The 22,958-nt window shown below is 45.8% G+C and overlaps 2 protein-coding genes across 3 annotated transcripts in view; one reads left to right on the forward strand and one right to left on the reverse strand.

Moving 5' to 3' along the window:
• Positions 1-10,238, forward strand: part of rcan1b (regulator of calcineurin 1b) — an 11,111-nt gene extending 873 nt beyond the window's left edge. Inside the window, exons 1-4 of one of the 2 annotated variants that reach the window (XM_041853142.2) lie at positions 5,989-6,741; positions 7,844-8,017; positions 8,222-8,381; positions 8,543-10,238. In XM_041853142.2, the coding sequence (XP_041709076.1) occupies positions 6,655-6,741; positions 7,844-8,017; positions 8,222-8,381; positions 8,543-8,733 (612 nt within the window). In that variant the 5' untranslated portion in view covers positions 5,989-6,654 and the 3' untranslated portion in view covers positions 8,734-10,238. Of the gene's footprint in view, positions 1-5,988; positions 6,742-7,843; positions 8,018-8,221; positions 8,382-8,542 lie in introns of those variants that run through there. The other variant, XM_041853141.2, reaches the window with a different exon arrangement.
• A 710-nt stretch (positions 10,239-10,948) lies between these two features.
• Positions 10,949-12,943, reverse strand: LOC121542440 (small integral membrane protein 11A). The gene is made up of 3 exons (XM_041851834.2): positions 12,837-12,943; positions 11,358-11,602; positions 10,949-11,180 (listed from the first exon to the last, which is right to left on the reverse strand). Exons 1-2 carry the CDS (start codon positions 12,858-12,860, stop codon positions 11,399-11,401), a joined length of 228 nt encoding a protein of 75 aa, XP_041707768.1. The 5' UTR covers positions 12,861-12,943; the 3' UTR covers positions 10,949-11,180; positions 11,358-11,398.
• Positions 12,944-22,958: the final 10,015 nt, after the last annotated feature.

The raw sequence follows: 22,958 nt of genomic DNA on the forward strand, positions 1-22,958 counted from the left end.
CAAGGACATAGGCACACAGGCAGAGGTCCTAATAATGTTTTTTTACTGCTTCCTTTCCTTGTCTCCTTTCCTTCATGACTGCTTAGCTAGCCAATAAGTGAAAGTGATATGTTGCAAACATGTCTAGTCTTCTCTGCTCCTCTCACCTATCTCTTGTCAGGGGTTTTGGCCGAGGAGGCTGTGACCTCTTTGTCAGTCAAATGAAGGCCACTGGAAGTAGGCTATGTAATAACACACTGTAATCAGAACAATGGAAAAGTGTGTGTGTGTGTGTGTGTGTGTGTGTTCTCTAACTAGGCCACATGTCATTCAGGAGGTCCTCCTGAGCAACAGCAGGGAGAGAATTGGCAAGCGGGGGCCCTATTCAATCAAAACCATTTCTGGACTTTGACGATATAGCCTAAATCATAAACAAAGATTGTTATCTTTAGTAAAAATTAATATCTGGTATACACTCCCACTATCTCAGTCTCTGATAACATCTAGCCTTCCTGAGGTCAGGTGAATGTGTCACAGGGGCTGATTTTTCGCGTTGGAAATCTGACTAATGCATTTTTCTGTGTACACAACATTCTTCCGCACTGTGTTGGCTAGTCTTTGATTTATAGAGTGTTTCCATTGGAGCTGACAGGAATTAAGGAACAGGAAGGACAGCAGTCATAAGCAGGAAGAGATGAGGAATTAGAGACTTTGTTCTACTTAGTATTCCCACATCCAAATACTAGACCCTATGCCTTGCAATTTGTTGCTTTGAGCTAAAAGTTTAAAGCAAATAGAATAAATCCACACACTAGGGCTGTCTCCGAAAATAACAAATATCTTGGTTGACCGAAGGTCATCAGTTCTGCATGTAGTTGATTTTATTTAAACAAATAGGGTGTGTCTACATATCGAGAAAACAAACACGTAAAAAAATGTCAACCAATCGATTGGTCTAAATTTGTAAACGTGTATTTTTCCTTATATAGTCACACCCTATTTGTTTTAATAAAATCAACTATATGCATTGAGCTTGTCTGATGCTTTAAGCACACTGTTTGATGAAAAAAGACACAAATGACTCAAGAGGGAGCCAGAGAACAAGATAACCAGAAGAAAAAAACCTCAACTTGACCCGACCATCCTTCTCCCGCTCCTGCTGGCTTTCGCAGATTCTGCCCCTCCTGAAGTTGCCGGTAATAGGCTACACGAGGAGTCCACAACCTTTCTCATGAGCAATGCCAATTTATCTTACAATTTCTACAGATTTGTGTGCCAGTTATGGTTTTCATATGCATGTTTTCGTGGAACAGTTTCATTTCATTTATAATAACATATTTGTGTCTCATTCATGTGGTTAATCAAAATTCTATCCAAATCTAAATTAAAATTATACAAACCTAAAAAGCAACTTGCCAACTATGTAAAAATAGCCTACATAAAGCCAACAAATAAAAACATTGCACCCTGCAGGTAGAAAATATCCTGATTAAAAATAAATATCCTATAAATCACATTGGTTACGCATAGCCTGTCTGCAACGAACTTGAAACATTGTATCAACTATTAACTTGGGTCTGGCCCAGCTCACACTAGCAAACTTACAACATTGTATAAAATATTCTGGGCCCACAGTTTCCTGCACCAGTGAGCTCAGGACAGACACAGCTGTAGGCTATTTGCGTGAGGGATAAGAAGTAATCCGGTAGGTCTATTTTATGACGTTTCCACTGGATAAGAGCGTGACATTTTTACCTTTCACGCTGAGTGGTTATTTATTTATTTATTTCTATTTAACCTTTATTTAACCAGGTAAGCCAGTTGAGAACAAGTTCTCATTTACAACGGCAACCTGGCCAAGATAAAGCAAAGCAGTGCGATTTAAAAACAACAACACAGAGTTGCATATGGGATAAACAAAAACGTACAGTCAATAACACAATAGAAAATCTATATACAGTGTGTGCAAATGTAGTAAGTTATGGAGGTAAGGCAATAAATAGGCCATAGTGCAAAATCATTACAATTTAGTATTAACACTGGAGTGATAGATGTCCAAAATATGATGTGCCAATAGAGATACTGGGGTGCAAATTAGCAAAATAAATAACAATATGGGGATGAGGTAGTTGGGTGGGATAATTACAGATGGGCTGTGTACAGGTGCAGTGATCGGTAAGCTGCTCTGACAATTTATGCTTAAAGTTAGTGAGGGAGATAAGAGTCTCCAGCTTCAGAAATTTTTGCAGTTCGTTCCAGTCATTGGCAGCAGAGAACTGGAAGGAATGGTTATCGAAAGGGAGAGAGCTGTAAAGATCTAATACATTAAGGAACTATAGTCATTCTCAATTAATGTAAAAACAGAATTAGTTTGCTTACTGTTTTAGGTGAAGAAAACATTACTTTGAGAAGGTCCAAAGCTCATTAGTGGTGGTGGTGTTAAGCCAATCAGAAATACTATCAGATCCCCAAATGGGTACATTTATATGCCTACATTTGCACGTAGGCCAGGTATCATATAGGCCTACTTCAATGCATAATCAGGTGCGCGTCCTTACTCAACATTGACAGAAGCGCTCCAAACAAAAGACAATGACTAAATTGACAAAACTCATAAATGGAATGAAATAAACCAAAACTTGTTTCTCACAAGTGTAGAATAGGTTGTGCTCTCTGGAGCCTGTGACCACATTTTCCAATCAAGTATAAATTGCCTTTAAGAAAGGTGTGTTGTGTGCCATAAAAAAAAAAATATATATATATATATATATTTGCTACTGCTTGACAAAAAATAATCTGAGTCGACCAACAGCCTATCGACCAAACAATCAACCAGTCGACTAATTGGGGTCAGCCCTACAACACACACTGTTGATTTTTTAAATGAGGACTAAGTGTCAACTCGCCATACTGTAGGTCTACAGACTACTGTGGGGCATACAACAGTACTGTTGTGAGAAACGGAAAACAGAAGCCAATGCTGTATGGAATTTACTCATTTGTCTAGCTGGTGTGGTGACATTGGTGAATAGTGTCAGATTCAGCTAAAATGGCCTGCTCTTCCATGGAAGGGTGGGAGCGGAAACAGTGAGACAGGTGCTCAAACCAAAACAGCTGGTCAAGCCACACACACACACACACAGATAAATGAATGAATAATCAATGGGGCTTAGAAGGAAGTGAAACAGGGTAAAGGTCATAAAAACTTGACTGTTTGGAATAAAAGTGTTTTTCTTTTCAGAGGGTCACGTCCTTTAAGGAGCTTTGAGTCAGCTGAGAGATCATGTGATGGAATATTCCGCTGTGTGCAACAACACTGTGTTCTCCTTTAGGAATGTTTGACAAAGACACACAAAGTTTCCACCCTATTCAGATATTCATCTAGTTTTAAGACCCAACCCATCCCATGCACTTAATCAGGTAAACTGTCCTGTCCAAATCAAAATGGCCTCCCTCCTGCAGTAAGGGTCACACATTATTACAACAGGTCATTTAAAACAGGTCACCACCAGTGACTGGCCACATGTGACAAATCAGATGTTACCTAATGGAAACTGTGACCTGTCTGTGACAATCCCGTGTAGCTCAGTTGGTAGAGCATGGCGCTTGCAATGCCAGGGTGAAAAAAAAAATGTATGCACTCACTACTGTAAGTCACGCTGGATAAGAGCATCTGCTAAATGACTCAAATGTAAAATGTAATGTATTTGCATGGCAGAGATATTTGGTTCAAAAGCCTCAGGCCCAGAGCGAGAACAGAGCAGGAAGTCTGTGTGTTTGTTTGCACGCTAGTACCAGACGGCAGCTGGTAGGCTTAAAGCTACATTATGTAACTTTTTGGACAATCCGACCAAATTCGCATATAAATGTGAGTTATACATCTGTCATTCTCATTGAAATCAAGTCTAAGAAGCAGTAGATCTGTTCTATGTGTGCTATTTCTATTCTTCCCGTTCTTAAGTTTAGTTTTTGCATCTTTTACTTTCGGTGTTTGTCCCCAGCTTCAAACAGCTGAAAATACAATATTTTTGGTTATAGAAAATATATTTCACAATGGTTTCGATGGTACAATGATTCTCTACACTTGTTTTGTTACATAAATGGAAATTAGGCGAACTATTAGAATTTTTGCAACCAGGAAATGGCGGAGAGATTTCTGCATATTGCACCTATAAGTACTCTGTCTGCTTACAAACTCTGTGCACCTGTGTCTCTCTTTTAAGATCTGCTGGGGGGACAGAATCTCTTTGTTATGTCTTTGATGTAAAGGTGTGTGTAGTGCATGCATCAGGGCTGTCTGGTTTCTGGTGCTCATTATAACTATCAGTGACACTTTGGTCTTTCCTGCTGTTTCTGCCACTCAGATCAGACAATGGTGGAGTGTTCTAGAATATAGAACCAGTTCTGAGGTTTCCACCTGTCGCTGTCTGAGGTCACACTGCTGTTCTGGTTTCTAGCCGACTGGCTTGTCACTCACAGGAAACAGCTAGTCTGATTTGTTACTCACTACATTTCATGTAGCAGCAGCTGGAGACAACGTCTCAGACGAGAGTTGATGCTCTCTGCATGCAGCTTACAGGTAGTGTTGTCAAAAAGTGTCAGTCGCGGGTCAAGACACAATACCGCTGTACTGTTAACTTGCATGTAGGCCTGTGGGTGTAGTCTTGAGAAAATGGATGTGCAGGCTAGTTTAAGTGTGTGGGTGTTGTATGGAAAAATGTGCCTCCCTCCTCTTCCTCCCTGCAGAGCAGCTGAGGTTTAATGTGAGTGTTTGCTGTTGTTGTTGTTAACCATCTCAACCTCTGTCCCACCGTGTGTGTGTGTGTGACGGCGAACGTGTGTTAATCATCTTCAGACCTTTGTCCTACCCTGTTACTTAGTGTGGGTGTGCGTGAGACTGAAAGAGATACAGAGCCACTTTGCATAACACTCATCGTGTGTGTGTGTGTGTGTGTGTGTGTGTGTGTGTGTGTGTGTTCTCAGCCCTGCATTTTTTCCGTCCCCTCTGTTTTGGTTTCATATTCCTATTTTCCATTCCCTCACTGGAACATTTGCTTTCTAGCACACACACAGACACACACAGACAGACAAACAGACAGACAGACAGACAGACACAGAGAGTATTAGCACTTCACTACCAACACAGTAACAAGTGTATACTACATTTAGCACATACATTATACTCACACATGGTTAGCCTTTACTTTAGTCTCTTGACTCTCTCTCTCTCTCACACTCTCTCTGACATTTTTCCTTGCAGTCTCACAGCACCTCAGTGCTATTAATACCACTCTCATAAAAGCTTCTGTGTTATCAAGCCTCCAGCTGCATACTTTCCATAAGAACCACTTCTCCTTCATCTCTCTCTCTTCTTCCCTTACACTCCACACAGACCTCTCTATTTTTCAGCCTGTCTCCCTTTCTCTCATGTACTCTGTGTTTCTGCCACCTCTCTCTCTCTCTCTCTTTCAGTCCATCTCTCTCTCTCGTCTGTGTCTCTCTGTAGTGAAGCTCTCAGGCGTATTAATACCCAGAATGACGTGTGTTTTCCACGACCGACGCTCAGCAGGCCAGAGTCAAGGGCCCGATAAGCTGATTCCGTGTGTGTGGTTTTATTGTGTCAGAGTCATGGACCCAGTTTCTGATTTGCACATATTTTCCATTCACAACTCAGAGAGTTGAGTGTAATGTTTACTGTTAATATTTATTGTTTATTTCACTTTTGTTTACTATCTACTTCACTTGCTTTGGCAATGTTAACACACGTTTCCCATGCCAATAAAGCCCTTAAATTGAATTGAAATTGGAGAGAGAGAGAGAGAGAGAGAGAGAGAGAGATCAGTCTGCTAAGGATTGATGTCATTATCAATCTCTGTCTCACTGCCTCTCTAATTAGTCAGCAAAGGAGAGAGGGAGGGACCATGTCTGAGTGAAGGAGAGAGGGAAGAAAGGAGGGACACACCCCCTTTGTCAGCGGGTTGGCTGGGAGTGAATGAACCATGGAACGAAGGAAGGAGAGAAAGGGAGGGGGAGGGGCTGTGGAGTGCGTCAGTAGTTGTGACTCTCATATAAGCGGCTGCAGAGAGGCAGCGAGAGACCAGACAGACAGACAGACAGACAGAAAGAGGGCTTGTACAAATGCAGCCCATAGTCTCGTTGGAACGCTCTGTAGCCTAGACGGAGGACTGTTTTCAGCTGTCGTGTAGCTGCCTGTCTCTGTCCTACGGACCTCACTGCCAAGGGTAGAACCTGAGAGCTATCGCTAACGTTGCTACCTCTGGATCTGGGCTAGCTGCTCAGTAGCTAACTGGTTCCGGCTTGGACGTCACTGGACGTTTTTTTGGGGGGTTCTTCATTTGGCCAGGACTGCAGGCTTTTGCAGCTCTCTTAGTGGGGTGTGGACTGTACAAACAGAGAGAGATAGAGAAGAGAAAAGGGGAATTTGAAGAGAGGAATAAAAGAAGAGGAAGATTCTGGAGAGGAGGAAGTAAGGGAAACAGGAAAAGGAAGGATTTTTTTTTTTTTTTTGTGGGAACGAGATCTCCCTCAACCCTCACGCTGGGGAAGGCGGTGCAACCCCCCCACACCTGTCATCTTCATCCCCGCCCCTCCTCGCAAACTCTGACCTCCCGCATTATCAGGTGGAAAGGCCTCTGCCTCCCTGCCCTTCCCATCATGCACCTCAAGACCACCAAGTGTAACGCCTTCTGCCTGGTTGCCTCGGTGACCAACCAGGAAGTGTTTGACAGGCCTGAGTCCCGGGTAAGAAGGCTTTATATGTCGCCTCTGATCTGTCTCCTAAAACTGATCTAAGGTCAGATTCTGTGGCCTTTGAGGCCTATTTCCCAATGGTTGTAATGGTTAGGTAATCTGTTCCTAGATCTGTGCTTGTCTGCAGCTTGTGATCCATTCTCACTGAACTAATAGTTCCAGCTTTAGACCAATGAGATGTAGCGGTCCTCATGGTCTGAGCTGAGCTCCTATCAGACCACTGTCACACTGGGTCTTTCTTTAGCGATGGACCCGACACTTACCAAGGCCAGGCACGCACGCACACACGTTGAGCAGGGTTGCCATGACAACCGGGCGGTGTTCCTTTTTTTAAAGGGGCAGTTTAGTCAAGCATTTTGCAGCAGCAGTTATTTTTTGAAGGGCGGGGAGTAACGTTAGGCCTGAAAGGCCTAAAAATATTAAACAAGGTTGGGACAGGAAAAGGCACTTACAAGTCTTCATACACTTGACATGCACTCGACAAATTTGCCTTTCAAATCACAATGCATTTGGCCTTTTTAGGGTTTGGTTGTATTGTGTCATTGTGCCTGGACTGGTCTTGGGCTTTTTGTTGGGATCCTCGCCCATTGCTGGTTCTCTCCCAGGCCACAGTCCCATAACTGTAGTTAATGTTTGTTATACTATTATTATCTGTGTGATCATGGTGACTGAGCAGTTTTGAGAAGCATAGCCCATTTCTGGGTAAACATACAATTATGTATTTAATGTATTACATCATAACACTGTGTGGCAACATCACTATCCAACTCACTCATACTGTACCTCCTCTATCTCTCACCCTCTCTCTCTCTCTCTCTCTATCTCACCCTCTCTCTCGCTCGCCCTTTCTCTCTCTCGCGTCCTCTCTCGCCCTCTCTCTCGCTCTCTCGCCCTCTCTCTCGCGTCCTCTCTCGCCCTCTCTCTCTCTCTCTCGCCCTCTCTCTCGCTCTCTCACCCTCTCTCGCGTCCTCTCTCGCCCTCTCTCTCTCTCGCCCTCTCTCTCGCTCTCTCACCCTCTCTCGCGCCCTCTCTCTCGCCCTCTCTCTTGCGCTCTCTCGCCCTTCTCTCTCGCCCTCTCTCTCTACTCCTATAGGCCAGTTTTGAGTCTCTGTTCCGCTCCTTCGATCCGGACGTAAACTTCCAGTTCTTTAAGAGTTTCCGGCGTGTGAGAATCAACTTCAGCGATGCACTGGCCGCCGCTGAGGCGCGGCTCCGACTGCACAAGAGCGACTTCAACGGCAAAGAGATGCGCCTCTACTTCGCACAGGTAGAGACGCCTACTGTACATCACCCAATAACCCTTTACTTTCATTAACTTAGATCTGTTGGTAGTGGAAATATACATTACAAATTAAACGTGTTAGTCACTATTTGGTTTAGCAAGCAGCAGTGTTGGCACTGATTGTTTCCATTGATCTACATTGAGCCTCTCGTGTCTCGCTTTTCCCCTTCCCCCCTGTCTGCCCTGCAGTCCGTCCTCATAGGCAGTCCCCGCCTGGAGCCCCCCAAACCGGACAAACAGTTCCTGATCTCCCCCCCAGCCTCGCCACCGGTGGGGTGGCAGCAGGCCCCGGATGCTGTGCCCGTCATAAACTACGACCTTCTCTGTGCCATCTCCAAACTAGGGCCAGGTGTGTCACACACACACTCGCTACAATGAGGATGGGAACCTAGAAAAGAATTGATTCTAATTCAATGTGATGGAATTACAGTAGCTATCCTTTGTATTGCCATCAGTTAGATTGTGGCCAGTCCTACAGTGTTAATGGTCCTCTCTCCCTGTCTAAATTAGGTGAGAAGTACGAGCTCCACAGCGGCACCCCCACCACCCCCAGCGTAGTGGTCCACGTGTGTGAGAACGAGCAGGACAGCTCGGGGGGCGAAGACGACGCAGAGGGAAGCACCAGCAGCAGCAACCGCCCCCCTCGCCCCAAAATCATCCAGACACGACGTCCGGACATCACCCCCGGCATCATGCAGTGAGCGGCAGAGAGGGGGCGCTCTAACATCATAACATCCACAAAGCATGTCTCCTACATCTGCCTCTGAGAAGTCGACGACAGCTTGGCCCTGAGAGGGTGCTGCTTGGAACATGTGATACATCCTCTCTAACACTAGGGGGAGACACCTCTCAAAGCCCTGCCTTTTCATGGAGAGAAAGAAAGAGGAAAAGAGAGCGAGGAGACATATTCATCTCTTATCATTTCACACAAGTTTTCATTTCTCTTTCGTCCTCCATTTTGAACGAAATTAGACTCTTGAGAAAAAGATAAGTAGATAGAGAATAAAGAGAAAGGGATGTTTTGAATATCTTTTTTTGCAGTTTTCTTTTTAATGTCCTCATTTGCTTTGGAACCATTGTATATGTTCATGGTCAGGCATGGTAGTGTGAGAGAGTGATGTGGTAGTCCTCTCTAGAGAGACATGGGGGGGGATCAACTTTCTTTGGATTCATTGTGACTTGTAATTCAGGACCCCGTAACAAACCCTGTCTATAGACTCATTTCATACTGTGTACTGGATCCATCATTTTCTTGTCTATAAGATGTCTGCGCATGCTGCAGTGGAGGCAGCTGAAAGGAGGACGGCTCATAATAATGGCTGAAACTGCGCGAATGTCATCAAACTATGTGTTTGATACCATTCCACCTATTCCGCTCCAGTCATTACCACGAGCCCATCCTCCCCAATTAAGGTGCCACCAACCTCCTGTGGTATGCAGCCGTCACTAGCTCAGTGATTTACAATGTTTCACTCATCAAGGAGTACAAATTACATTCTATTTAATGACATCACAATATACCTATTATTCATTAATATTCTAATTCCTAATGGCCTTTACTCTAGGCCTAACATCTGTAAAAAGAACACTTCAGAGTAACTTTCTTAGAATTCACTCCTTGACATGTTAATTTGCTATGGAAGGGACTTATCATTCAATAATGTGTCTCCAAAAATGACACATCTGCTTTCATAGCATTGAGATATGTTACTGTATGTTAATACAAACTCCCCTCCTAGTTCATCCTCCTTTGATTAACAGAAATGGCTGCCATATCATGGTGATCACACAGGGCAGGGATGGCCTCCTGCATGGGTCTTCATAGCTTACTGTACATTTTTGCTGCGCATCTTCCTGGCCAGTATGGCTTGTCTCACTTGAATTACGCCGCTATTTTGGGGCCGACTGGGGGGCATTAGGGCTCTGAACTGTACAGTTACTGTAGGAGGTTTGGTTGTGTGCGCTGCAGTCAGAGAGGGGGGTTGTTTTTCATAGGTTGTTGTTGGAAGCTTGTGTAGATGCACTGTGAATGTTTAATGCATGCGCCATCACAGCACATTTGGAATGACATTATCAACCCTAGCGGTTTGGGGTTTCATTAGCCGATTTAGCTACTTTTGTACTCTGAACTATTGAGATTCATTATTATACCTTGAATAATAATCTTGTGAGTTATCATGTAATAAAGACTTCACCTCTAAAGTCATGTTAATGTGTGGTTTGTTTTAATTATGAGGTGTTTTATTTATCAAATGTTCAACATAGGCAAGTACTGTCTGGAGCCACTTCACATTCTGGCCATTTGGTGAAACTTCGCTGCCTCCCTATGGTGACATTTTGATGTGCACCCTTTCATACTATGACCTCTACAAGTTCAAGTTTTATTGTCACATGCACAAGTACAGTGAAATGCTTAACTTGCAAGCTCTATCCAACAGTGCAGTGATCAATATCAAAATATAACTAATAGTTGTTTAAGAAAAACATGAGAAATAATAAGAGCAAGCTATGTACAGGGTCAGTGCCAATACCAAATGTACAATGTGCAGGGAACTGAGCAATGTACAGTAATCAAGCCACTAAGACCTGTCTCAATCGTCTAATATAAAATACATTTTTTATTTTAAGCGCTTTTCACTTCATGGAGATAATCAGCAAGTTTTTTTTTTAAGCAATAAAATCACATTAAAATAAGCAAGTACAAAAAGTAACTAAACATCAGGACAGACTAACCAGGGAAAACAGTAAACATGATAAGACTAGTGCGATAGTGGCTTCCTCATCATCAATCAGGACAAATTAAATGTCAACTAATGTGTGGTCAATAGACTGCCCACCTCTCCATCACACCATTGTCTCCAACATTCAGCTCTATACATCAAATGTGACCAAAATAAAGACAGCTCCAAACAGAAGTACAAAAACAGTCTTTATTTACAAAACATCAGGTGGATCTTAAGTTAAAAGTTTGTGTAAAAAAAGAATCTGACACACCGGCAGCAATGGTCTGGACCCCAGGTCTGTTCTGAGTAGGTACTGTCCAACAGACACTATACATAATCAACGCTTCCTCCCCAGACCAGCCAATCAGAGCTCCGCCCCATCCTTGGAGCATGTAGGTCCCCAGTCTGCTCAGGTGACATAGTTCCTGGGAAGAAAGAGGGGAGATGTTTAGTTCAAACTGACCAATAACTACTGTACTTTAAGGCATCAAACCCCTTGAAGCAGCTTTGAAACACCCATTGTTCTCTCCCAGTCTATCTATTGCTGACTGATTTCCAAATGGACTAATTTTGGCCAAGGCATCTGTATTGTATTCACTCACCTTTCTTCTCCTCTCTTCACAGTCTCCCTCGTTCCTCCGGGTCAGTCATCCTTCTTGTTGTCCAGGAGCTCATTATCCAAGAGCTCCTGCACCTGCTCTGCGATCCTCCTCTGCTCTGCCCTCTGTATCTTCAGCTTGGCCTCTTCCTTCTTAGCCTGATAGATCTTCACTCCAGCGAAGCCCAGGCACAAGACCAGGGTCTTCAATGCCAGGATGTAGAAGAGCAGAGGGACATTGTCCAACGCCTGGAGGAAGGAAGAGAGAGAAAGGAGCAGGGTTATGAGAGAGACAGAGAAAGAAAGAGAGAGAGATGAGAGAGCGAGAGAGAGAGAAAAAGAGAGAGAGAGAGAGAAAGAGAGACAGAGAGAAAGAGAGAGTGTGTTTAGGTCTACAAGAAAAAGTTACAGTGCCAACCAAGTCTCATGAAGGTTGGTAATGTATAGGTTAATTCACTATAGAACAAATATAAAATCAGCTATTCTGTGTCAAACTAGATTGAAAGAAAATGAGTGCTTGCTTGGTTGATCAACAAAGTCGGCCTACTTAATATAATCCTCTGTCATGCTCAATTGCACGGCGGACCAAGTAGAAGACCAAGTCACTCTCCACCAGCCCCCCTTAACATCCCTCAAGGAAGGAACACTCTAGAACAGTGGTTCCCAACCTTTTTTTTCCGTTACTGAACCACCAACAGAATTTGGCTCTGCCCGGAGTAACCCCTCATGTGCATTTTACCAGTAAGCCTATGGTCTCATGAGTCTACTCAAGTACCCCCAGTGGATGGCCCGAGTGCCCCCAGGGGTTCTAGTACCCCTGGTTGGGAACCACTGCACTAGAATTCCACAAGGGACCAAACTACTACACCGTCCCCCGATAACTCCTCAACCCCCACACCAAAAAGTCCCAAGACTAGAAGTCTTGAACAGCTGACACCCACACAGTCACCATAGTTGTCAGGACAGCTGCAAGCATTCATATACCAGGCCTGTCTTCTGTCAATGTCACTCACACACACACGGCAAGCAGCATGATGCAATCACAGATCTCAACACAAATTAGCTGATACTTCTATAATTAGAACCTGTTCGTTCAGTTACTTGTAAAATGAGCTGACTTTTAGAGCTGCTTCTCTGCGCAGCGCTTGCTCAAGACGACCCTCGTGAACTAGACCACACAGACGGTGCTGCGTAGGCTACAGTATTTATGGCAAGACTATCCTCAAAACGTTGCATATGCATCACTGTATGAAGCACTTATAACAATGTAGCTAACCAACAATAAGAGAAACAAAATATCTTAAAATGTAACACTGCACTGTCCATGTAAATCGCAAGTGTCACTATCAAGTCACAACAACATTGGAGAGGATGGACAGCTTGCAAGAGGACAACGACCTCGTAGCGAGATAAGGGACGATTTATATGCTCAGCATGTTAATTGTTACTAATTAATAGACTGTTATTAATATATCTGACTTACCTTCCAGTTGATCATGTGGTCCATGTCTGCTGTAATGTGACGTGGGACGGAACTGTGTAAAGAAAGTGTCTGTGGGTGAAGTTTCCCCTAGCACAAATATAAGTGGCACTGCTCGGGGAGGAGGTATTGGATTATGTATTACTTCTAAGGGCGGGGCGTAAGACATTTTACCAATAGGAATGCACATTTTGTTTGATGTACATTATTTGGACCAATCGTCATCTAAGAGTCTCAGAACAAACCGGTAGGTTAGCCAATGAATGGGCACTGAGAGTTTCACAAGAAACATGTAATGACGAATGGAAAAGAACCGTCTAGAAGTGACTCCAGAGATGTTCTTACTTCTTACTATAAGATTACAGCCTTGTAACAGGGTTTGCTGTAGGCCTACATTTAATGTGATTAGCCGTCCTATTATTGCTGAATCAGATGAAATGTAGACCTACTCCATCAGCAATTATGGACTTCACCATTCGAGTTTCACACACTTTGTTGCACTTCTAGCCAACAACACAGCCATACAGTTCAAATGATATTTATAGCCTATTATAAACCGGGTAGTTTGGGACCTGGATGCCGATTGGCTGAAACAGCATTTCAGCTGTGTGTATATCAGACAATATACCACGGGTATGACACAATAATACTTGTTATTTATGTTGGTAACCAGTTTATAATATGAATAAGGCACCTCAGGGGTTTGTGGTACAGGCCTATGGCCAATATACAGTACCACCGCTAAGGCCTATAAAGAAGATAGCCCTATTTGGTAAAAGACCAAGTCCATATTATGGCAAGAACAGCTCAAATAAGAAAAGAGAAACAACAGTCCATCATTACTTTAAGACATGAAGGTCAGTCAATACGGAACATTTCAAGAACTTTGAAAGTTTCTTCAAGTGCAGTCGCAAAAACCATCAAGCGCAATGATGAAACTGGCTCTCATGAGGACCGCCACAGGAATGGAAGACACAGAGTTACCTCTGCTGCAGAGGATAAGTTCATTAGAGTTACCAGCCTCTGAAATTGCAGCCCAAATAAATGCTTCACAGAGTTCAAGTAACAGACATCTCAACATCAACTGTTCAGAGGAGACTGTGTGAATCAGGCTTTCATGGTCGAATTGCTGCAAAGAAACCACTACTAAAGGACACCAATAATAAGAAGAGACTTGCTTGGGCCAAGAAACACGAGCAATGGACATTAGACCGGTGGAAATTTGTCCTTTGGTCTGGTCTCCAAATTGGAGATTTTTGGTTCCAACCGCCATGGCTTTGTGAGACGGGTGAACGGATGATCTCCGCATATGTATTTCCCACCGTAAAGCATGGAGGAGGAGGTGTTATGGTGTGGGGGTGCTTTGCTGGTGACACTGTCTGTGATTTATTTAGAATTCAAGGCACACTTAACCAGCAAGGCTACCACAGCATTCTGCAGTGATACGCCATCCCATCTGGTTTGGGCTTAGTGGGACTATCATTTGTTTTTCAACAGGACAATGACCCAACACACCTCCAGGCTGTGTAAGGGCTATTTTACCAAGAAGGAGAGTGATGGAGTGCTGCATCAGATGACCTGGCCTCCACAATCACCCGACCTCAACCCAATTGAGATGGTTTGGGATGAGTCGGACCGCAGAGTGAAGGAAAAGGAGCCAACAAGTGCTCAGCATATGTGGGAACTCCTTCAAGACTGTTGGAAAAGCATTCCAGGTGAAGCCGGTTGAGAGAATGCCAAGAGTGTGCAAAGCTGTCATCAAGGCAAAGGGTGGTTATTTGAAGAATCTGAAATATATCATATATTTTTATTTGTTGAAAAAATGTTTGGTTACTACATGATTCCATATGTGTTATTTCATAGTTTTGATGTCTTCACTATTATTCTACAATGTAGAAAATGGTTTAAAAAAAAGAAAAACCCTGGAATGAGTAGGTGTGTCCAAACCTTTGACTGGTACTGTACAAGTAGGTAGAGTTAAAGTGACTATGCATAGATAATAAACAGAGTAGTATTGTTTAGTATCCTCTAGAGGGCGGCAAATGACTTCTCCATCAGTCTGTTGTGTAGGGAGTGTATGATCCTAGGCACAGATCTAGAATCAACTCATCCATCCAAAATCACATCCTTAACTATTAAGGCCAAAACACCAAACTGACCTTAGATCAGTGTCTGGGCGCTGTTAGAGATACTGAAGAATACAAGGGGCGCGTTGGAGCAGATCACTTTTGTTAGGTCGGTGATCATCGTTGGTCACCGCCTTTCAAAGTGTGTTGCATTATGGTTATAAAAAGACTTGCGACTACATGTCCACTGAACTAATTTTACAAAAATCATGTGACCTTGGGTCATGCAGTTTTTTATGAAGTTGCTACAGTTGCTTCTCACCAACTGCACCATGCAGCCATCACGTGCATTGTGGGAAGCGCTATTTGTCAACCAATCATTAGGGTGTTTTTGTTTGACCCACGCAAACATGGCCAAAGAAGTGGCTGAAACAGGAACCAACTTTGTCAGGATTCTAAAGCTACAGGGGATTCAAATGAAAGTGATATTTGAGACCTCTCTGTAACTAATGAATTGTACACGTTATGTTTTCAGTTTATGAGTGTGTGTGATATGGCTTAGGGATAGAAACGTTTATTTCGACATTTATACATAAAAGAAACAATAGCAGCTATGTCGACACTGCCATATTGATATGAGCCTTGCTGTTGGAAAACCCCTACACTGTATGACCGGCTGTCGTAGGTGGACCTCCCCCGACTTCACTCTCCAACTTTCGTCTACAGTCGGCTTCATAACACCATCATTAAGTTTGCTGACGACACAACAGTGGTAGGCCTGATCACCGACAACGATGAGACAGCCTATAGGGAGGAGGTCAGAGACCTGGCCGTGTGGTGCCAGGACAACAACCTCTCCCTCAACGTGACCAAGACAAAGGAGATGATTGTGGACTACAGGAAAAAAAAAGAGGACTGAGCACGCCCCCATTCTCATCGACGGGGCTGTAGTGGAACAGGTTGAGAGCTTCAAGTTCCTTGGTGTCCACATCACCAACGAACTATCATGGTCCAAACACACCAAGACAGTCGTGAAGAGGGCACGACAAAGCTTATTCCCCCTCAGGAGACTGAAAAGATTTGGCATGGGTCCTCAGATCCTCAAAAAAATTCTACAGCTGCACCATCGAGAGCATCCTGACTGGTTGCATCACCGCCTAGTATGGCAACTGCTTGGCCTCCGACCGCAAGGCACTACAGAGGGTAGTGCGTACGGCCCAGTACATCACTGGGGCCAAGCTTCCTGCCATCCAGGACCTCTATACCAGGCGGTGTCAGAGGAAGGCCCTCAAAATTGTCAAAGACTCCAGCCACCCTAGTCATAGACTGTTCTCTCTGCTACCGCACGGCAAGCGGTACCGGAGTGCCAAGTCTAGGTCCAAAAGACTTCTCAACAGCTTCTACCCCCAAGCCATAAGACTCCTGAACAGCTAATCATGGCTACCCTGACTATTTGCACTGCCCCCCCCACCCCATCCTTTTTACGCTGCTGCTACTCTGTTAATGATTTATGCATAGTCACTTTAACTCTACCCACATGTACATATTACCTCAACTAGCCGGTGCTACCTCAACTAACTAGCACATTGACTCTACAACGGTACCCCCCTGTATATATAGCCTCCCTACTGTTATTTTATTTTACTTCTGCTCTTTTTTTCTCAATAATTTTTTTTGTTGTTGTTTTATTGCACTGTTGGTTAAGGGCTGTAAGTAAGCATTTCACTGTAATGTCTGCACCTGTTGTATTCGGCGCATGTGACCAATACAATTTGATTTGATTTGATTTGATTTGATTTGATTAGGCTTACCGCTTGAACACACCCTCTCTCTCAACTCTTGTATGTGCACGTACACCAGCAGGAGGACACACGTGTGTGTGTGTGTGTGTGCGTGTGTGCATTTGGAATGGCTGTGTTCGAGAGAATCAAAACCGCAATGTATCATGGGTAAATTGTGACTGACTGACTGATATACAAATAATAATGAGCAGTTATTTCTGATGCAAGGTGATTTGTAGATCAGTCAGTTGGCAGTAGCCTGCAGTTAGTTTGATGCTCTCGAACACGGCCAATGTATCGCCCTCAGACTTTCCACATCTGCACTGATCTGAAAATAACTAGACAGGTGGGAACATTTTTTAATAGTATTGTGACCTCTGACCCCTTCCTCCGCCTCCTTCCATCCCTCCCCAGGCCTCACCACCCAATGGGCTGACAGAGCCTGCTGGGAGAAACAACACAGGATTCTGGGAAAAGCAGAGGGAGGGCTTTTCTTCTTAATGAAAACACCACCTGTGTCTGTGTCTTTGTAGAGTAGAATTTCTGGGTATCAAAGATATTTTATTTGTTTAAAGATGTTTTTTCTTTGAGATCTGAAAGTTTTTGTTTGCTTTCTTGTCGTCTGAAGAGAGAAACACTTCCCTGCTGAGGACACACAGCTGATGGAGGAGGATGGATATCCTCACACACACACACACACACACACACACACACACACACACACACACACACACACACACACACACACACACACACACAGGCATGTGTACACCTGGTGTCAAGTATGTTCCACGCTGACAGGCAATCCCCCATGAACTGTGCTCAGCTGTAAGGTCAAAGGTAACTGCTTCCACTAGTCATGAGATAGCATCATCATGGCTCTTGTAAATGTTAAAGAGATTCAGCCAAACATGGCTCCCTACCCAGGATTCCATGTCGCTCCCTACCAGTATTCTAAAGGACTGGTCATTCACTAGCAATGTACTTGGCAACATGATATGCCAGAGACAGAACAGTGATATGACGCCCATTTGGCAGCCAGTTATTTACTCTGACCTACCGTCAGCTAAACCACAGGAGTGTGAAATCTACCATCAGTGTCAAGCCAACTCCATGTATGGTGATGTGTGTATGTGTGCATTTATCTTTACAGCATCATGGCAAACATGCTCACAATCACACATACATGAATGCGTGCATGTGAGTGGACAAACACACACACCCTGGTAGTTAGGTGACTGTAGCTCTTTCCTGCAGTCAAATGACTAGTGGCCTCATGGGTGGAATGTTTTTCATATTTTTCATAATTTCATAATTAATAAATATTATTAAATAATTACAAAAACAGCCGGAAATCTGGTTTTGTTGGCCATATATTTGTGATGTATAGTGCCCTCCTTCATTATTGGGACAGTGAAGCATTTTTTATTATTTTGTCTCTACACTCCAAACGTTTGGATTTGAAATCAAACAATGACTATGAGGTTAAAGTACCGACTGTCAGCTTTAATTTGAGGGTGAATATTGGGTGAACCGTTTAGAAATTATAGCACTTTTTGTATATAGTCCCCCCATTTTACAGGAGTAAAAGTATTGGGACAAATTCATTTATGTGTATTAAAGAAGTAAAAAGTGTAGTATTTGTTCCCATATTCATAGCACGCAATGACTACATCAAGCTTGTGACTCTACAAATTTGTTGGATGCATTTGCTGATTATTTTGTGCCCAATAGAAATAAATGGTAAATAATGTATTCTGTCATTTTGGAGTAATTTTGTTTGTAAATAAGAATATAATATGTTTCTAAAGACTTCTATGTCACGAATGTCGGTGGAATGCGGTAGGCCAGAGTCAAGCACAGGACACAGAATGAGATGAAGAACCACTTTACTGAGTAGTAAAGAAATACAAGAAAACCCTCCAAACAACAAAGGCGGAGCAAAACCCGCTCACAAAATGACACTCGTACCATACAATAAACACGCACACCAAACAGTGGACGTGAACAGGTTAAATAGGCAGACAAACTAACATAATGGGGAACAGGTGTGCAAGAACAGACAACAATCAAGTGAACATAGAAACATATAACATAGAGCGGCAGCAGCTAGTACTCCGGTGACGACGAACGCCGAAGCCTGCCCGAGCCAGAAGGAAGGGCAGTCTTGGCAGAATCCGTGACAGTACCCCCCCGACGCGCGGCTCCAGCCGTGCGTCGACACCGGCCTTGGGGACGGCCAGGAGGACGCGGCGCGGGTCGAGTGGGATGGTTCTGATGGAATTCTCTCAACAAGGAGGGATCGAGGATATCCCTCCTAGGAACCCAGCACCGCTCCTCCGGACCGTACTCCTCCCACTCCACGAGATACTGCAGGCCCCCCACCCGACGCCTCGAATCCAGGATGGAACGGACCGAGTACGCCGGTGCCCCCTCGATGGGGGCGGAGGAACCTCCCGTATCTCAGATTCCTGGAGTGGACCAGCTACCACCGGCCTGAGGAGACACACATGGAACGAGGGGTTAATACGATAATTAACAGGAAGTTGTAACCTATAACCTACCTCGCTCAATCTCCTCAGGACTTTAAATGGGCCCACAAACCGCCTACCCAACTTCCGGCAGGGCAGGCGAAGGGGCAGGTTTTGGGTCGAGAGCCAGACCCGGTCCCCCGGTGCATACACCGGAGCTTCACTGCGGTAGCGGTCGGAGCTCGCCTTCTGACGCCTGCTGGCCCGCTGCAGGCGTTCATGTGTAGCGTCCCAGGTCTCCTGTGAGCGCCGAACCCACTCGTCCACCGCAGGTACCTCGATCTGGCTCTGATGCCACGGTGCCAGGGCCGGCTGATAACCTAACACACACTAGAATGGCGTGAGGTCAGTTGAGGAGTGGCGGTTGGAGTTTATAGCCATCTCTGCCCAGGGTAGGAAAACCAACCACTCCCCTCGCCGGTCGTGGCAATACGATCTCAGAAACCTACCCACCTCCTGGTTAATTCTCTCCACCTGCCCGTTACTCTCGGGGTATGAGGTAAGGCTAACCGAGATCCCCAACCGTTCCATGAACGCCCTCCACACCCTTGAGGTGAACTGGGGACCCCGATCAGACACTATATCCTCAGGCACCCGTAGTGCCGGAAGACGTGTGTAAACAGGGCCTCGGCAGTTTGTAGGGCCGTAGGGAGTCCGGACAGAGGAAGGAGGCAACAGGACTTAGAAAACCGATCCACAACGACCAGGATGGTTGTGTTCCCCCTTGAGGGAGGAAGATCAGTCATAAAATCCACTGATAGGTGGGACCACGTCGTTGTGGAATGGGTAGGGGTTGTAATTTCCCTCTAGGCAGGTGTCTAGGAGCCTTACACTGGGCGCACACCGAGCAGGAGGAAACATAAACCCTCACGTCCTTGGCTAAGGTGGGCCACCAGTACTTCCCACTAAGACAGGTCACTGTCCGACCGATGCCAGGATGAACAGAGGAGGGTGACGTGTGAGCCCAATAGATCAAACGATCGCGGACCTCTAGCGGTACGTACTTATGACCCTCTGGACACTGGGGAGGAGAGGGTTCGCTACGTAACGCCCGCTCGATGTCCGCGTCAACCTCCCACACCACCGGTGCCACCAGACACGACGCCGGAAGTATGGGAGTGGGCTCCACGGAACTCTCCTCCGTGTCATACAGTTGGGACAGAGCATCTGCCTTAGCATTCTGGGAGCCCGGCCTGTAAGAAAGGGTGAAAACAAAATGGGTTAGAAACATGGACCACCTTGCCTGGCGAGGGTTTAACCTCTTCGCCGCTCGGATGTACTCCAGATTGCGGTGGTCAGTCAAAATGAGAAAAGGGTGTTTAGCCCCCTCAAGCCAATGTCTCCACGCCTTCAGGGCTTTGACCACCGCCAACAACTCCCGGTCCCCCACATCATAGTTGCGCTCCGCCGGGCTGAGCTTCTTCGAAAAGAAAGCACAGGGGCGGAGCTTGGGTGGCGTGCCCGAGCACTGAGAAAGTACAGCGCCTATCCCAGCCTCGGATGCGTCCACCTTAACCGTGAAGGCCAAGGAGGGATCCGGATGAGCCAGCACTGGAGCCGAGGTAAACAGCTCCTTCAGGCGACTAAAAGCCCTGTCCGCCTCAGCTGACCTCCGCAGACGCACCGGTCCCCCCTTCAGCAACGAGGTAATGGGAGCCGCTACTTGACCAAAGCCCCGGATAAACCTCCAGTAGTAGTTGGCAAACCCCAAGAAACGCTGCACCTCCTTTACCGTGGTTGGAGTCGCCCAATTACGCACGGCCGAAACGCGGTCACTCTCCATCTTCACCCCAGACGCGGACATGTGGTACCCTATGAAGGAGATGGACTCCTGAAAGAACAGCCATTTCTCTGCCTTAGCGTACAGGTCATGCTCTAACAGTCTTTGAAGCACTTTACGCACCAGGGACACATGCTCGGCCCTTGTAGTGGAGTATATAAGTATGTCATCAATATACACCATTACCCTTTGTCCGTGCAGGTCCCTGAAAATCTCATCCACAAATGATTGGAAGACTGATGGAGCATTCATTAACCATATGGCATGACAATATACTCATAATGTCCAGAGGTGGTACTAAATGCCGTCTTCCACTCATCTCCCTCCCGGATACGCACTAGGTTGTACGCGCTCCTGAGATCCAATTTTGTGAAGAAGCGTGCCCCGTGCAATGATTCCGTCATACTAGCTATCAGGGGTAATGGATAGCTGTACTTGATGGTAATCTGATTTAAGACATGGTAATCAATGCACGGGCGTAAACCACCATCCTTCTTCACAAAAAATAAACTTGAGGAGACAGGTGAAGTGGATGGCCGAATGTATCCCTGTCTTAGAGACTCGGTGACATATGTCTCCATAGCCGCCCTCTCCTCCTGAGACAAAGGATACACGTGACTCCGGGGAAGTGCAGCTCCTACCTGGAGATTTATCGCGCAATCCCCCGGACGATGAGGTGCTAATTTAGTCGCCCTCTTTTTACTGAAGGCGATAGCCAAATCGGCATACTCGGCAGGAATGTGCATAGTGGAAACCTGGTTTGGACTCTCCACCGTAGTTGCCCCCAAGGAAACCCCTACACACCTCCCTGAACACTGACCGGACCATCCCTTAAGAGCCCTCTGTTGCCATGAAATCGTGGGGTCATGAATGGTTAACCAGGGAAGTCCCAACACCACAGGATACGCAGGAGAATCAATCAGATAGAGGCTAATCCTCTCCTCATGACCCCCCTACATCCTCATCAGCAGTGGGGTGGTGACCTCCCTGATTATGCCTGACCCTAACGGGCGACTATCTAAGGCGTGCACAGGGAAAGGTTTATCAACAGACACAGTAGGAATCCCTAAACTACAAGCATACTGGTGATCAATAAAATTCCCAGCCGCGCCTGAATCTACTAGCGTCTTATGCTGGGAATGGAGGGAAACTTCTGGAAAAAAATATCTATACACAAATTAGCAACAGGAGGCTCTGGGGGAGTCGGGTGCCTACTCACCTGAGACGGTCGACCAGTGCCCTGCCTGCTGCCTCGACCTCCTGAGGACCCTCCCCAGCACCGACCAGCAGTGTGTCCTCTGCGGCCACAGTTGGTGCAGGGGTCGGTCCCTCTCCCCGTCTCCCTAACCGCAGCACCTCCGAGCTCCATGGGGGTAGACTCGGAGGTGCTGGGGGATGGAATGGACGGCCCCCGATCAGAACATCCGCGGGCTGCCAACAGGTTATCCAACCTGATGGACATGTCCACCAGTTGGTCCAGGGTGAGATCGGTGTCCCTGCAGGCCAGCTCCCGACGGACGTCCTCCCTTAAGCTGCAGCGATAATGGTCGATCAGGGCCCTCTCATTCCATCCCGCGCTGGCTGCTAAAGTTCTGAACTCCAGCGCGAACTCCTGCGCGCTCCTCATCTCCTGTCGTAGGTGGAACAGACGTTCACCCGCCGCCCTTCCCTCTGGTGGATGATCGAATACTGCCCGGAAGCGGCGGGTGAAATCCTCGTAGGGGACAGTACTTGCGTCTATTCCTCCTCACTCGGCGTTGGCCCATTCCAGCGCCTTCCCCGATAGACAGGAGATGAGGGCGGACACGCTCTTGTATCCCGAGGGCGCCGGGTGAATGGTGGCCAGGTACAGCTCGACCTGGAGGAGAAATCCCTGGCACCCGGCAGGTGTTCCGTCATATGCCCTCGGGAGCGAGAGCCGAATCCCACTGGACCCAGATGGCGAAGCGGTGACCAGTGTTGTAGGT

This window comes from Coregonus clupeaformis, chromosome 28 (genome assembly GCF_020615455.1).
Source record: "Coregonus clupeaformis isolate EN_2021a chromosome 28, ASM2061545v1, whole genome shotgun sequence".
Classification (NCBI taxonomy): domain Eukaryota; kingdom Metazoa; phylum Chordata; class Actinopteri; order Salmoniformes; family Salmonidae; genus Coregonus; species Coregonus clupeaformis.